Source organism: Coturnix japonica, chromosome 1 (assembly GCF_001577835.2).
Source record: "Coturnix japonica isolate 7356 chromosome 1, Coturnix japonica 2.1, whole genome shotgun sequence".
In the NCBI taxonomy this organism is placed as follows: Eukaryota; Metazoa; Chordata; class Aves; order Galliformes; family Phasianidae; genus Coturnix; species Coturnix japonica.
This window is the reverse complement of record NC_029516.1, coordinates 161,173,498-161,189,752: the sequence shown is the minus strand read 5'-3', so window position 1 is coordinate 161,189,752 and position 16,255 is coordinate 161,173,498. Positions and strand designations below refer to the sequence as shown.

At 43.6% G+C, this 16,255-nt stretch overlaps 1 protein-coding gene across 4 annotated transcripts in view; it reads right to left on the bottom strand.

The window, feature by feature from the left end:
• Positions 1–2,409: 2,409 nt before the first annotated feature.
• Positions 2,410–16,255, bottom strand: part of EXPH5 (exophilin 5) — a 32,381-nt gene continuing 18,535 nt past the window's right edge. For 3 of the 4 annotated variants that reach the window (XM_015852240.2, XM_032442173.1, XM_032442174.1), the window contains 3 exons: positions 12,102–12,150; positions 10,673–10,799; positions 2,410–9,709 (listed from right to left, as the gene is read on the bottom strand). In XM_015852240.2, coding sequence (XP_015707726.1) covers positions 4,473–9,709; positions 10,673–10,799; positions 12,102–12,150 — 5,413 coding nt within the window. In that variant the 3' untranslated portion in view covers positions 2,410–4,472. Of the gene's footprint in view, positions 9,710–10,672; positions 10,800–12,101; positions 12,151–14,709; positions 15,251–16,255 lie in introns of those variants that run through there. The other variant, XM_015852241.2, reaches the window with a different exon arrangement.

Below are 16,255 nucleotides of genomic sequence, written 5' to 3'. Positions count from 1 at the left end.
GGCAGCGCAGCCCCTCCCTGAGGAAGAAGTAGCTGCCTGCTTTGCTCCATCTCCGCCGTTCCTTTCAGTCAGCCGCAGGGCACAGCCGGAGCGTCACCTGGGCTCCTGCCCTTCTGCGTGCTGCGGTTGGGTCCCGTCTGCGCTGGAAGTGGCAATTGCTGCCTAGAAAATTAGAAGTTTTGCAAAACAAAGCAATTCTGTAACTTTAACATAGTGGAAACGGGAAACACCCCTGATGGTCTGTCCCCTAAAGTTGCATGTTTGTTTGTTTTTTCACCAGAAGCATCTTTGCTTCCCTGGAAGCATTCAAGGCCAGGCTGGATGGGGCTGTGAGCAACCTGGTCTACAGGGAGGTGTTCCTGCCTATAGTAAGGGGTTGGAACTGCATGATCTTAAAGGTCCCTTCCAACCCAAACCATTCTGTGATTCTGTGAGGAAGTGAAGGTACCAGTGGATGTGGGGCTCATAAGACTGTAAGGGAGGTAAGTGAAGCTTTTGTAGCAGCCTGGATTTTTCAGATGCAAAACAGTGAGAGCATGAATGAATGCTGCTTGTTTTTTAATATAATGAACCTCAAGTCTCCATGCATACAGACCGTGACAAACAGGTTCTTTGAAAGTGCAGTTATTGAGTCTGGTTTCCTCCTTGCTTTTGTCTCTGGTCTCCCAAGCTCCCTCAGCCCAGGTAACCGCAGACCTCCAGCAGCATAACAAATACGACGATCCCAGTGGGCAGGAGAAAACACGCATAGTGTTTTCTTGGAGTTATTTGCTTATTGGCCAACCAGTCCCTCCCTGCTTGCTGCTTTCCTTTCCCTCCCCACCACATTTCTGGGCAGAGGTGGTGGCTGGAAGCAGTCAGTGCACACTGACCGAGGGCTAACCATTATGGCCTGACCCAACCACCTCTGCAATGGAATGGCTGGGGCTGAGGGTGAGGACGCAGCAGCACATGCCATTTACCTTGAATTTCATAGAATCATTAAGGTTGGGAAGACCATTAAGATCATCTATCCAACCATCAACCCATCCCCTTGGTGCCCACTAACCACATCCCTCAGTGCCTCATCTCCATGTGTCTTGAACACCTTGACTCTCCCACCTCCCTGGGCAGCCTGTGTCAGTGCCTCAACACTCTTCCTGAGAAGAAATTTTCCCTCATATCCATCCTGAACCTTCCCTGGGGCAACTTGAGGCCCTCAGTTTAGTAGACTTTACTGGCTAACATAATGGTCTTGTATCCAAGATAGGATGTTATGGTCTGGATGGTTAAAAATTTGTCCAGATGCTTGTTTGGGCTGATGAGTCATCTCTACCTGGGAGCTGGTAACGAGTAGTCCTGCAGGGACCTGGCTGGGGATGGGATGGTGGCATGCCCTGTTAGTGAGTGTGCAGGTGACACCAAACCCTGGGACCAGCTGGCATGTTCAGGGACAGGGCTGCTGTCCCAAGGAACCTATGCAGGCTGGAGGTACCAGCTGGGACATCCGACAGAGTCCTGCAACTGGGTGTCAGGGAGTGGCAAGAGCAGGCTGCTTCCTGGGGATGACAGCAATTGTGTGGCATCCCTCCCTGGTGCTCATCCCCAGCATCAGGCCTGGTAACTAGGGCAGGCTCCTCATAGGGACATCAATCTGTAGATCAAGATCAGGCCTGGTGGGGTGAACTGGAGTCAGATCCAGCCTTGTGACACAGCAGGGCCATAGGAGCAGGGCTGGGCCAAGGCTGGGCCACATCAGCCTGCAGGTGGGACTTGACTTGGCTGGGTACATGGCCAAGCAGAGCAAGGCATTGGAGAGTTGGAAATCAACATTCTGTGGTGTCCCTGTCTCAGGAGCCCTAGGTGGGGGCTTGTTGGTAAGTTCACAGGTCTTCTGGCGATATGAGTGATGTAAAGGGTGTAGCAAGATAAAGACATAAACACAACTGTAGCACAGAAGCTGTGATTCTTTACGAAACCAGGCTGAGGGATGGTGTCACTGAGCTTGGGTACCACACGGGCTGGCTGTAGTAATTAAGGTCAACAGTCAGCAGTGAGTCTCACACACCATCACGCTGCACGTGGCAGGAAGTCTCCAGTAAGGTCTAATTCTGGCTGGCGTGTTTTTCACGTGGATCTCATTGCCTTGTAAAACTACTCATCAAGCACCACTCCTGGCTCCACATGGAGTATCATCTCCTCAAGGTAAGCTATAGGCACACATATAGCCTTCCCCAGGCTGAACAAGCTCAAATCCCTCTACCTTTCTTCACAGGAGAGGTGCTTCTCTCATCATCTTTGTGGCCCTCTGGACCTGCTCCAACAGCTCCACATCCTTTCAGTGCTGGGGGGCCCAAGGCCTGGACACAGAATGAATAAATAGCCCATAGTGTTCCCTGTAAGTGACAGAATAAGCACAGTACTGATATATTCATTCATTTGAATAAAGTTTATTGCAAACAAGTTTTTTGAGATATGAAAATCCTATAAATTATGTGCATGTATAGAATATATACTTTTGCCAAAGAAAAAGCTTGGAAGAGTGAAGGTATCAAAATCTGGTTCTGCCGAACTGAATGGAACTAATGGCTACTCAAAGGATTTCTCTCCCTCTTCTCACACAACTGCTTGACAGAATACCATCATTCGCTGTCAATATTCAATTACAGCTCCTTGACAGGATGCATTATTGCACAACTGATTTATTACCAGAAGCCACTTTTCTATATTTACTTACATTAAATTAAGCCACCTCATTTCCTGTACACGAACAGCAAAGCAAATGAAAAATACATCTTTTATGCCAACAAGGTGAGAACTTAATCCAGCTTCTACCGAAGAAGTGGGAAATATTTACAAAGCAAAATGTTCTAAGCCATCCATTCCCAGTCAAGTAAAACTGTACGACTATTCTCTTGTAAGAAGATGTGTTATTATCCTCTAACTTAATGTAGGTTGGTCTTCCCAGTTGTAAGATCAACATTTTGCAGCAAGGTACCATCTGGCACTCAGCTGGATTCACTGTCTTAATCTACAGGATCCTGAACACATAGAACTTACAGAGAAACATAATTCCTCTTCAGAATAGGGCATTTCACAAGATTACAGTGACACAGTAGTTACTGCCTTCCAATACTGCATATGTCAGCATATGCTTGCATTCTTTCAAGACAGACATATCATAGATAAATTCCAACTATAAATACACAATTTATATTAGTCCTTTTATGTACAACTAAAGACAAATTATCCCAGTATAAAGCAATAATACTTAGGTGTCAGTACACATTTGAGTTAGAGACCCACTTCTTCAACGAAGTTTACATATAAAAAAATAAGGATACCAATTACTTTTCATAATATTTTCATCCTTTAGTTTCTCGTAGAGCATTAAGCGAGACAAGCACTGCTTGTTTATCATATATTACATCAGGATATTGTCCTTCCAGTTACAAAAATATAATTAAGACCTGCTGAAGTTTTATCGAATTAAAAAGCGTATCAAAAATACAGATCAGCATTTTAGACCACACGCAAAATTATTAAAGTAGTAACAAATGTAGAAGTATTTAAAAATACTATTTGCTGGCTCAGCGAGCTGCTGTGATCTCACACAGAAACAGACCAAAGCTCAGTGAGAACGGAACGGCCACGGCTGCACTGTGGCTCTGAGCTGTATCACCACGTCTCTCAGTGTGGCTGAACAACAGCCACAGGGAACCACCTGCAGCTTTTTGGTTCCAAGGACAGAAAGCACCGTGGTGGCAGTGGGAATTTTGGGAAACTACCAGGAAGAGGTATTCATTGCGCAAAGGGTAAAGGGCATTTTTCACCCATTTTATTTACTTGGTAGGAAAACCAGGCCAGTGCATGCCATGCATCAGTGGCACCGGCTCACCAGGCCTAGCCTGGCTTGGTGCAGCCCCAGGGCCATCCATTGAGTTTGTTCTCTCAGTGCTAGGACAGCTTCAGATTCAAACCATCAGGTTAGTATGGGAAATAAACAGGGTCAATCTTTTTACATTTTGTATGGTTTGAAGTGCCTGATCGTTAATCCAAATTAACGTGTTCCTGAGTCGAAGGCAGAAGCCTGGCAATGCATCTGAACTGCAGCCAAAGCTGTGTCAGCTGCACGTCTCCCAGCATGCGCATCTGAAAGGCATCTCCATGCTCATCTGTGTCAGCAGTTTCACAGTTTTCCAGCAGTGAAATCTGCTGTGAAGTTACTCACTTCTAGAGCATTTTGTGTGGGTGCTGGCAAGGTGGAATGGATCAGCACTATTATGTTTGGTTGGATAAACAAGGAGAGCTGGAAAACTGCTTATCAGCAACGTAGCCTGTTGTTTTCCTCTTAAAACTTGTGAGAAAATGTAGCTAGAATATGAATTTATCTGTTTTGGTGCTGTTCTATAGCAGCACTAGAACTGGCTCAAAGTATTCTACATGTTTCGGCCTGCCCAGGAACTCTTTTGCCATCTACGTACCACAGGTAGTCACAGTTCTGATTCTTTATCTATCTCATCCAGGTAATATTCATCATCTGTGGTGGTATCAGAGTCTGAATCTGTGTATGCAGCTGGGTCATCCTGGTAGATGTCGGGCAGCTCCTGGGGCGATGAAGCAGCAGAAGACACCTTGCTTCCAGCAGAACTCGAGCTAAAAAGCTTTGTTCTGGATATAGAAGGGGTCTCTCCATCTCGGAAAGCACTTGGGTTGTTAAGAAGACAAGGTCTCCACAGTCGTCCTTCTGTGAGTGACCTCTTGATATTTTCCAGGAAAGCCAATTGCTGTTCTTTGCCAAATATACCAAATTCAACAGAAGGATACATCAGATTCCTTGTACTGTAGCACCTTTCCTCATCCAATGCCCAGTTTTCATTTTCATCACAGGACAACACCTCTGAGTAAAATTTGCATCTCTTCCCATGAACGCCGTCTTTTGGCAGGATATTGCTTCCAGAGGCAAAGGTCTCGTGGGAATCTTGAGCACAAATACTCTCCGAAAAGTGACGTTCATGCTGATTTTTCGCACGAGCCTTGTGCAACAGCTGGCTATGCAAGTTCGCATTTCTTAAGCTGCTGGATCCAGAGGTTTTCTGACGCTCAGTAAGCACTGCCTGAGAAGTCAAGTTCTGCTTTGAACATATGTCTGCCTGCAAGCAATTACTTATAAATGTGTTTGAGTTTTTGTCAGTTAAAAGAGGCAAAGGAGGAGTGCAAGCACTGCTGCTAGCTCTCTTATCATCTGTTGTGTCCAATGCAGTAGTGCTGGGTGAGATGGACTGGCTTGTATTTTCTAACCTGAGACTGGGTGTTTGGGAATTCTTATTTCTTGTAGCTAACGCTTTATCTGGAGATAGGGTTGTAAGACCTGGGCTATTTTCCATGTTTGCTGCATGTTTTTTGGAACTGGTGGCCTCCTTCTGGGTGTATGAGCTTTTAAGTGACCTCCAATTTAAGTTGTTAACAGGTAAGGAAAGATCATTCACATTTTCATTCTTACTAACCTCAGCTGTTTTTGGTGTTTGTGAATTCTTGGCAGAGTCCAGACTGTCATTCTGATTTTTGGCTTCAGACTGTAGAAGTGACTGATGGCAACCTGCTGAACTCAGTGACTCAGGGGACACGCTCACCTCTAAACAGGTGGCATTTCCATCATTCTGAGAAAAAATATTACTTATGTGTGGTTTGGGAGGTAAATTTTTACTTGAAAATTTTCGACTTGTTTTGCAAACAGCTGCCAGCTTATTTTTAATTGAAGGCCTGTTTTTCCTCTTTTCTATATCTTTGATTTTGTCTCTTGTGCAATTGGAGAGAAGCTTGTTCTCATTTTCTACATTCTGTGTTAATTTTTGGTCTTGTGTAACCCTGAAGACTTTGTCTCTACTGTTAATGTCCAGACTGCCCTCACTGTGCTTCCCCAGTGCCTGCAAACCACTGCAGCCTTTATCCGTTTGAGTACTCTGCAGGTTTTGCTCTTTTTTAACCTCAGAATTCTTTAACTCACCTGTATCTGCGCTAACCTCTTCATCCGGCTGAAGAAGTGCATCAGAACTTGAAGCTGTGCTTACCTCAAACTCTTTCTTATGAGTTTCTGAAAGCATTTTGCTATAAGAGCTTACGTTGTTTGCGTTATTTCTTGAACTGCCAGCTCTTAACTGCAGTCTGCTGCTTTTGTTATTGCACAGAGGGGTGGTTTGGGGTGGGAAATTTACTCCCTGTTTCACTTTGGTGCTACCCCTGCCTTTGTCTTCCCGGGGCGGTAGTGACACATTAGCACACTCTGTATGGATCCTTCCACGAGAAGCTTTCTCTCTTGTGCGGAGAAGCGAACTGTTCTGATTTTTATTTGCACTTACCGCAGCAGGCTGAGAACAGTTTGCAGAATTTCGCTTCTGTATGCTATTCTTGCTTGTTGAAGCAGAATAAAAGGAATTCTCTAAAGGTCTGCCTGGTTTGGGAGGGGTTGGTAGAGTGGATGTTAGTGGTGAGGCTGTTTGAGCAATTTTCTTCTTTTCTTTTGGGCATGTTTCTGTATTTTGGTTGTTTGACACATCAGAAAGGCCATTATCTGAGTTAGCCACTACTGCAATGGATTGTGGACCACCTAAACAAATGTCTTTCGCTGCCATGTCAGAAAGTACATGATCTGCTGATGGAAGATCTGTTGAGCTGTCATTCCTACTATTTACTGTGCTCACTGTCTTGGAAGTACAAGCCTTTTCAGAACCAGGAGATAAGTGGGAATTCTCTTCTTCACAGTGAGCTACAGATTCTACATTCTGAGGTGTGACCGGAGCTGAAGGTGCTTGGTCAGAAGAACAGGAGGGCACCTCTTTTTCCAAAGTACTGGGGAAAAAAACATTTGTTAAACTCACATGACCTTCACTCTTCTTTTTTCGTATTCTTGGAGACTGAGAATTTTCGCTGGGAAGAGATAAATCTGCATCCTCTGCATTATCCCTAAAGAGGTTACAAAACGTTTTGGAATGCCTCCGTGGCAACGTGTAATAAATTGAAACTAGCTCATGGTACTTGACATGATCTTCATCAACACATACTGTAAACGTGCTTGTAGTTTTATATTTCTGCAAACAGTTTCCCCTTTCCTTACAATCTGAAAACACAGAGGATTCTCTTTTGCTTAGTTGTTCGCATCTGTCTGTCAGCTCAGCTGATGCGCTGCTGCTTGAGGAATCATTAGGACTTCTGGTTAAAGGATTGGAGTAATATTTCTGTTTGTTACTTGTAGCAACACTTAATGGTGCTGACCTTAAGAAGGAATGTTTTGAATCTAAACAAGACACATCTCTTTGACAAGAGGGATATGCACCACTTGGAGTTTCAGATCTTAAACAATCATACATGCTTCTATTTTCTCTAGGGAAAGAGATGGGTGTATCTGACATAATACTACCAGCAATGCTAGCTGATTTTCTCGGTAAAGTGTAATAAATAACAAGTGGATCAGAGGATTTGAGGCTGCTTCTCCTTGGGGAACCAGTGATGCTGCAGCTACTGGTATGTCTGAGCAAGCCATCTTGCTTGTGAAGCCTTTCAGTACAAGGTGAATGATTCCCTATCTTTCCATTTTCTTTTTCAAGGCAAAAATAATTTAAATTATGTTCAGGGCTCTTGGGATCTCCATCAAAACTGCATGTAGAAGTATTTCCAGAATTTCCCTGTTGTGGAGAACTAGCATTGAATAGTTCACTACAGTTCTTAGTAACTAAAGTGCTTGTATTTTGTGGTGTTTTCTGTGAAGTCTTTTTGGTAACGCCCCTTCTGCTCACTTGAGCTGTTTTTCCAACTCCGTGATAAAGTGCTGGTGGTGAACTTTGTGAGGAACCAGATGAACGGTCAGGAGGCCAGGACAGGCCATGACAGATTGCTCGCTGTTCAGGGGATGGAGCAGAAGCAGCATTCAGCTGTGCAGACTGTCCCTCTGGAGCAGCTTGGTTAACTGCTTCTGCACTCTGATTATCCTGTTTAGCACTTTCTCCTCTTCTCACATAGTGCAGATTATGTTCCCATTCTTTCTGGCTTGGAAGAAAAGATTCCTTTTTGCTCTTGTTAGCTGGCAAAGTACAGGGAGACTGACTGAATACACTGCTGGGTGCACAACTAGTTTCCTTCATTTGAACATTTCTTGTATTGCTGCTCAATGCATTCATTTTTGCAGTGTCTGTTCTGGCACTTACTTGGGTTTGTCTCTTTGATCTCAGTGTGTTAAAGAGGGAAAAACTCTGGGTATTGATGTAGTTTGCATCTGCTTGTTGAGAAACAGACTGTAAAGGAATGTCTGTGGCATCCACTTCATCGGGCAGTTTCCTACATTCAGCCTTTTCTAGTGGTGTAACACCTGCCTTAGTGCCTCTTTGGGTAACAACTGTATTCCTGTTCAGTCCTACAGGTTTTGTTTGGTCCTTCAAATTCGGTGAGACAGATTCATCACTTCTGACGATAGAAGAAGAAACTACAGAGTTACAGCTCAGCCAAGGCTGATGGCCTTCAGCGAATTCTGAAAAAGCTCTACTTGCACTTCTTGTTAATGTTTTAATATTCATATTTTCTGGAGAATACATGTGAAAATCATTCTGCAGGTGCTGGGAAGCAAACTTGGCATTTCTTGTATATGCCAACTGCTGGTCATTCAAATTAGCCATCATCACTTCAAAACTGGTATCGGGAGAAATAAACACATTATCATTGTAGTATTGAGGAATATCGGTCCAAGAAAGATAGCTCTCTGTCTTTCCATAAGGAGAATTTTTGTGGTTTGCATACAACTTGCCATGAGAAGAAATATCTCTACAGTAAGATCTAGAGAGATTACTTTCTGATTGGTAGAATGGATAATTTTCCCAGTTATCAAAGGACGATGGAGAAGTTGCTTTGTCAGGGCAACTAATTCTACTGAAGCAATTACTGCTTGAAATAGATCTCCTGTAGTGGTGTTTTGAGTGGTAACAGGTGTATTTCTCATTTTCTTGCAAAGAGCTAGGATATCTGCCATGGTCTGTAGCATGAAATTCCATCAGTGACTGGGTTCTAAACATCTTTTCTTGAGTTGATCTTTGCCCAGGAGAGTCTGGTGTATTGTTCCATACAATAGAAGACAATGGAATTCTCTTTGGGTTTTGTCGACCAAACCTTGGTACAAAGCCATTGCTGTTCTCCCTTGCAAATGGATACTGTAAACTAGATGCAGATAGTTGGTCAGAAGATACTGATGATGGGCATCTCCGAAGGGAACATACTGAGTAACTTCTGCCAGCTGTACGCCTGTCCATGTAACTCTTGTGCCTAAATCCGCTGTTCTGTGTTATGGAAGGAGGATACAAGCTGCCTTCTGAAGACCGCCCAAAAGAAAAGGAAGGCTGCCTGCTGCTTCGCAGATGAGAATTTCCATCAGCTGGATCACTGTATTTAAAATCATCTTGAAAGGCTGTCTGCTGCCAGTTTATATATGCACTATGCAATTTCCTTGGTCTGATGACGATCTTGTGCTCATCTTTGGCTCTTATCGTTCTCAGTCCATCTGGGAAAAACGTGCTGGGTATGTCATTCCAGTCATTTCTGAGTTGCCCTCGATTAGCAGTGTTCCTCTTCAGAGTAGGGAAGGCATCTTGATTGTACTGCACATTTGACGCACTGCTAGAAGAAACTGTCCTGTCCAATGGATCTTGGGATTGCTCCTGGGCCAGCTGGTCATCTAGATCACTAAGAACTGCATGAGAGAAAAAAATACTTAGTTTTGCTTTCTGCAATAATCTTCTGAGTATTTATGTTCAAAAGGCACTACATAAAACTGGTTTTATGTAAATGTTAGGCTTTATGCTATTGAGAAGAAAACTGAAACTATTTTAAGTTCTTTCTCACTAGCTAAATGTTTGTGTATGGGCAAACTTCCCAAATCCAGTCTGTAAGCAAATAACCCTGAAAAGATTTCACAATGCTTGTAAGCAAGCAGGGAGCCCTCTGTGATCACAACGTACAGTTATGACCTTAGTGGAAGAGAACACAATATTCTGCAAGCCATGTAACAAGCATATTCTGTAGTCTTGCAAGACCAGTTTGTTTCATTTGGAGAAGTTCTTCAATAAATCGTTGCTTATTAATTACTTCAGAATAAACATTGAAAATGGCATTTTCCAGATAATGTAAGGAAACGTGCCTCACTTCTCAGCAGAAAAAAAAAAAAAAAAAAAAAAAAAGAACTAGAAAGAAATGATAATTCTGTGAGAGCTCCCAGAAAGGCAACTGAAGGCCTTAGTGCCTCTTGCTTCTGTGGCTTGAGGCTTCAAATGCATAAATGCGCACTCAGTGGTTCATCAACAAAATCAAACGTGCAGGAAACCGGGATGAAACTCTTCCCCCATAACTATGTCTACATCTAAAGAAAGAAACAAATACTTCAGTCAGACTAAGCAGAGAGAAACGTATACAATCAGATGTGATTCTTCTGAACTGAATCCATACAGGATGACACACAGCCTAAGGGAGAAAGGTGGCCCATCCTGATGTTTATGTCAGAGTAGATAAAGTCAGCAAAAAGTAGCCACTGCACTAGAAAGTAATGAGCCATATCTTTGCAGCCTATGCATCTGCAGAAAGTCTCAGGAACAAGTCGCCGGTCACATCTGGCAACAGTAATACTAGAACAAATTTAGCATTAGGTTAGTACACTTACCACTGAAAAACTCCTTCTCTAGCTGTTCATTCCACTCCTGGTTGCTCTCTTCCACTACTTGATCTTGTTTTACATCAAAAGAATGACCACTTGTATCAGCCAACATTGGGGCATTACACATTTCAGCCTGTTAAAAAGTGTAAGGCAACGTGATTTTAGTTCTAAGTGTGTGTTCAAATCCCAAGCATCCTGCCACATCACAAAGCACATCACAAAGCACAGAGGTCAGTAAATTCTTTGTAGGTCCAAAATCTTTTTTAAGATCAAGTGCTGTGTTATTAAAATACACAACCAAGGTTCTGTAAAATTACATCCATTTTTGAGTGACTTACTCTTACTCACGCAGAAGGAGATTTTCTCATCTGGTCCTCATATTGTATTATGTTATAGATACACCAGCTATGAATAGTTAGGGGTGCTGTTTACTTATTTTTTTCCACATGCATCCTTTCTGCATCTTATCTCTTTGCTCAAGACTTCCTAAGTAGGTTTTTCTTGACCAACACATTGTAAAATTTGCAAGTTGATCTCCCTAAATAAATTTAATTATTAATTACCAGAGTCAATTTTCAGATTGCCGATATCCTCTTTCCACATCTGATCTATTGCACTAAGTCCTGCACCAAAGCCATTTTGAAAGGCTGTGATAAGTGACCTTAGAAGCAGGAAAACTGTTCCCCATGGGTCTGAGTCCAGCTGTTGTGCCAAGCTGGAGAGGCTCATGCCCCATCCACAGTTCTCTCAGCTCGTGTTCTCAGGTAAGAATAGCACAGACAGCTGCTGAACTGCTGCTTTATCTTAGCTGAGGTTCTTCCCCATTTTTTAAACTAAACCCCTTACTACTTTTTAGCTTTCAATACTTGTATTATTTCAGCCGTAAGAAACTATTTATACAATAGTCAGGATTCTATGAATCTTTATGAGATCTGTCTCCATCACATATTACTAAAGAATATCTCTTTGTTTTTGAAGTCTGAGAGAAGGGTGGTGGCTAATTTACCTCCTCTATACCTTTGATTATACACTGTACACATTCTTAGTCCCCTCCGTGGTTTTAGTATACAACTGAGGAGGAGGAAAGACATGTTAGTAATAAAGGACAATAAAGTAATTAAAATAACAAATATCATCCTTGGAGGAAATCTGTTTATTTCAACGTAAATTACATCACATATAATTTTTTTTTCCTTTTTTTTTTTTTTTTCCATGCTTGACAGTTGTGTTTATAACATGGAACATTCAGACAAAAGGGTAAGTTTCATTTCAATGCCACCGACAGATTCACAGCACGGTTTACTCACTGTTAAAACAAGAACTGGTAGAACGCTACTTAAACAGGTATTATCCCAAAAGCCCAAACAAAGGGCATTAGCATTTAAAAAGCCTGGGACTGAAATACTGCTGGGAATAAAGTCAACCTGCTACTCACCATTGCCATTTCTTCCACCTTTGGAGCTGTGTTTGCAGAGTCGTCATATCTGTAGGCAGAAGAATTTAGTTGGCTTGGGAAAGGAAAATGGTACCATTTTAACTGGTAGTAAATAAGCAGCAGTTTTCTTTTAGCAACTACCAAGAGGCCCTGGTAAGAAAGGCTGCTTCATGAAGAACCCGGCCTCTGCCAAAAAATGCTGCTGACAAAGAAAGGCTGAGGAAATTTACCATTTGGTTTGGCCTTGTCAGTTTGCAAATGTTCTGGTTGTGAGGCCAAGAATGAACTCAACCTGCTGATAGCTCAGTGCTTCCAACAGCCGCACTCATGGTTCATATCCAGCATTACAATGGGATATTGCTACTTCCTTCTCCAAACAACAGTAAAGTAGTAGGTACCACAAGCAGCTGGGGTTGACTAAATATAAATCGGTAACAGGTTTGCATCTAGATTTGTATTGTTTTTTCCCGTCCATATTTCCCCACGTAATGAATCACAAAATCTCAGGGGTTAGAAGGGTCCTCTGGGGATCAACATGTCCAACCCACCACTACAGCAGCTCTGCCCTGCCAAGGAGGGCACACAGCAGCGCATTGGTTTTGGTGTGAACTTGGAACTTGCTCATCCAGAACAGCCTTCATATACCCATTTTAAATACATTCCCTGAGGACGGTGAGGGAACTGACTGCTCAGTGCACAGTGCGGGTAGCAGAGCACACCCAGCAGCACCCACTGCACACTGTGGGCATGCAGCTCCGCAGGCATACCAGCACAGAAAGAACCAAAGAAACAAGAACACTCAACCTCACTGAGTCTGTTCCCGTCTTCAAATCCTTCCTTTATGAACAAGCACACCCAGACCCTACAAAAGCCCCAAGGGAAATGGGGCTCAGCTTCTGCTCACTGCCCGCCCCTCCTGTTCACAGAAACTTTTTCCCAGGGAGTTCTCGAGAGAAAGTGAAGGAGGGAAAGAAGATTCTGCTCATTCCTGTTTGCCTCAAAGCCTTTTTTGAACAGCCTTGTTCTGAGGCTTTTAAAACCTCCTTGTGCTCGGGCAGACTGTTTTATTGTGCCTCAGCAGCAAGTAGGAACCGGCTTGTTGGCAGGCTCGCTGTGGCCAAGCCTTCCTCCCCAAGTGCTTTGTCATTTGTTTGCAATGTGCTTGCGGGCAGGGAAGAACAGTTGAAAGGTGTAATTTGTTTTTGCTTCTGTAATTGTGAACTTTAAAACCAAGATTCCTCTCTGCCATGGGGTTCAACTGAAACCAATGGAAACAAGGCCGGTGATCTCAGAGGGTTTGGGACCAGGCAATCCCAATCTGAGAGTCCTCCATTTTTTCCTGGAACCCTGAACATGAACAGCCATTTGTCCAATGGGGACCTCTCCCTGTGAATTCACAGAATCAGGACTCAGAGCTTTATGTAACTCTCCCTTTAAAGTAAAACAACATCAAATGTGTTTTAATGCTTCTACTACAAATCCTGACCTAAACGTATTCCAGAATTTTTACAATGATTTCCTGTAAACCAAGCTCAGTGAAAACCTCTGTCTTGACAATTCACCTTCATTTTAATCCTACATGTAACAAAAATGTAAAGGCTTGGCCAGCAGCTCCATCCTTCAGCTTTGCTGTGCAGAGCTGCTCCCTGCTCACTCCCCTCCCGTGTGCTGGGCACAAAGTGACTGCTCAGTGCAAGGAAGCTCACACGAAGCAGGCCCTGCAGTGAGAAACCTCTGCAGGTATCCTAGGCAAAAACCTAATTGTCATGTGCATGTCCAGCATTATTCTAAACCCCTCCACATCTTTGTTGTTGCTGTTCCTTGAGAAATAACTGGTCAGTGCATCCTGCCTTGTGCTCCTTCCCGCCAAGCAACACAGACAAGGTGCTTTAATCTCTTCCCCGTGTCAACCTCTCCACCTCCTAAACCACCTCTTCTTTTTTTCTTTACTTTCAGCCTTCCAAAAATTACGAGTTCTGTTTCTTTCCAGAGAATCACTGTTTAATTTTAGGAAAAGGTAATTGAGTCTCTCTCCTTATTAAGGCTATTAAGCAATGTTTACATTATTTCTCACACGCAGACGCACACGCACACTTGTAAACATTATTCACGATCAGAAAACGAGTTAAATTCTGCTCAAGCTCAAAAATATTTACTATCAAAATAACCCAACTTGTGACTTTGGAAAAGCAAAGTTGTTAAACATTCTCACTTACATGTATGTATATACATATGTTATGATAACAGAATGTAAGATTCAATGTAGGACTCTAAACTGCCACTACTGATAACAGTAATATAAATCCATGAACTGAAATCTCCTGCAAATTGCTGTTTTCACTGTGGCACCTGTCTTCCCCAGGCCATGCCCAAGTTAGCAACGTCAGACTGTAATCCATTTTCTTCTGTACTCTTCTTATCAGTGTTACCTGAGAGGCCAGCCACGCAACACACACAACTCCAAACTGCTGAAAACACAATTAAATAGCATTTCTATCCAGCATGAATAACACCTAATAGAAGAAAGTAAGAATGAATTCAAGAACAATGAGAACCCTTGAACCAAATACAATCAAACATTTTGCGCCTTCAAACTACAGCCACAAACCTTTTTTAAGCATCTTCTGTGTCTCCACATAAGCACAGTCTTTTCCACAGCATCCATAACCATTTTCAGACCAAAACACCACCACGGCTGATGAAACTGTCTCTCTCTCCAGCACAAAAAGGACCCTCTGAACAGCACTAAGTTATCTCAAGCTTCTGCCAGGCAGACTTCTCCACAGGACTGACCCTGCTGCCTACTGCTGTATTTCTCTGACTCCCTGGAATAAGTCTACCTGGCAAGAGGCAGATTATTTCAGCGCTCTGCCTATGCATCAAGCAAACCACATGCCACGGCAACACCTAGAAGAGGGTGGGGGAAGTTTTCGACAGAGAGGCGTGGCTTGAAAATGTGGCAATCGGCTCAGCTACACGTCAGGACTGACTTGTTTATTTTTCAAGCCGTGCGCAGCAAGAGACCAAAGGCATCCGAATCTAAGATAGGATAGATTTTCTGTAGAATAGCGAGATAAGTATATATTAGAGGAGATGATGCAATGAGTGGGCGTGACTTATATTTTTAAGAAACAGTTCCAGTGCTTAGCTCCAGCCAAACCCTTTTGCATCAGCACGCTGGCACAGAGCTCCAGCTCCCTGAGCCAGGAGCTTGCTGGCACAGCAGGAGGGACTGTGGGCACCCGCAGCCTCGCACCAAGTCCCAGCACACGGGGCGGTCCCTGCCACGGGAAGGAGGAGGGAGCAGGTGACACGTACAGGTGTCTGCTATAAAACTCTACCAATGTTTTGCGTTTTTTTTCCTACGCTGTGTTGCTATGTAGGAGAATTGTTACCAGTAAACATCCACAAAGCTAACCTTGTTGCCTTTACTCAACCTCTCTTTATTTGCTTTGATCCAAACACCCCACCTTGGCATGCAACTGTGCTACAAAGCCTGTGCATCCCACTGATCACCATTTCCTGATGCTCTCCTTCCTTGTTTACCAGAGCAGTTCCTTGTCCCAGTGCTGTGCCACCGAGGGACCAGTCCAACACCCTCAATGACAATCAGCTCTAGGCGCCAAAGATCTCACAGTTCATACTTGGATATGAAAGCACTGCATGAAGCCTGTTCACCTACTTTTCCCTGTCCTGAACTTAAATTAACTAAGATGTACAGAAAAAGAGTAATATTTCATTCGGCTCGTGGTGGCCCCTGGAGAAAGGGACCACGTGGGACAAAATAAGGAGAAAACAGTCTAGCAGTTCTGAGTGTAGCCCCCATATCCTCTAAGCAGTAGCTTTAGCTCTGTGAATGTGAGGGGGAAGGATGCTCCTCCCAACCCTGCATCACCAGCACTGCTGATGTGCCCATCCTACATCCAGCTCCAGCTGAATCCAAAGCTCTGATGAAGCACCAGAGACAAAAGAACCAGGAGCTGCCTTATTAGTCTGGATGGAGCTCCAGGCCCAGCTCTAAGCTGCCTCTGGGCTACAAACAGTGAGAATTGCTTCGGGCACCAGGTCCCTGTGCACCATACACCCTGTCCTGCAGAGGAATTAAACAGAACCCAGCCACTATGTCCACAGACTGCACTACACCCACAACCTCT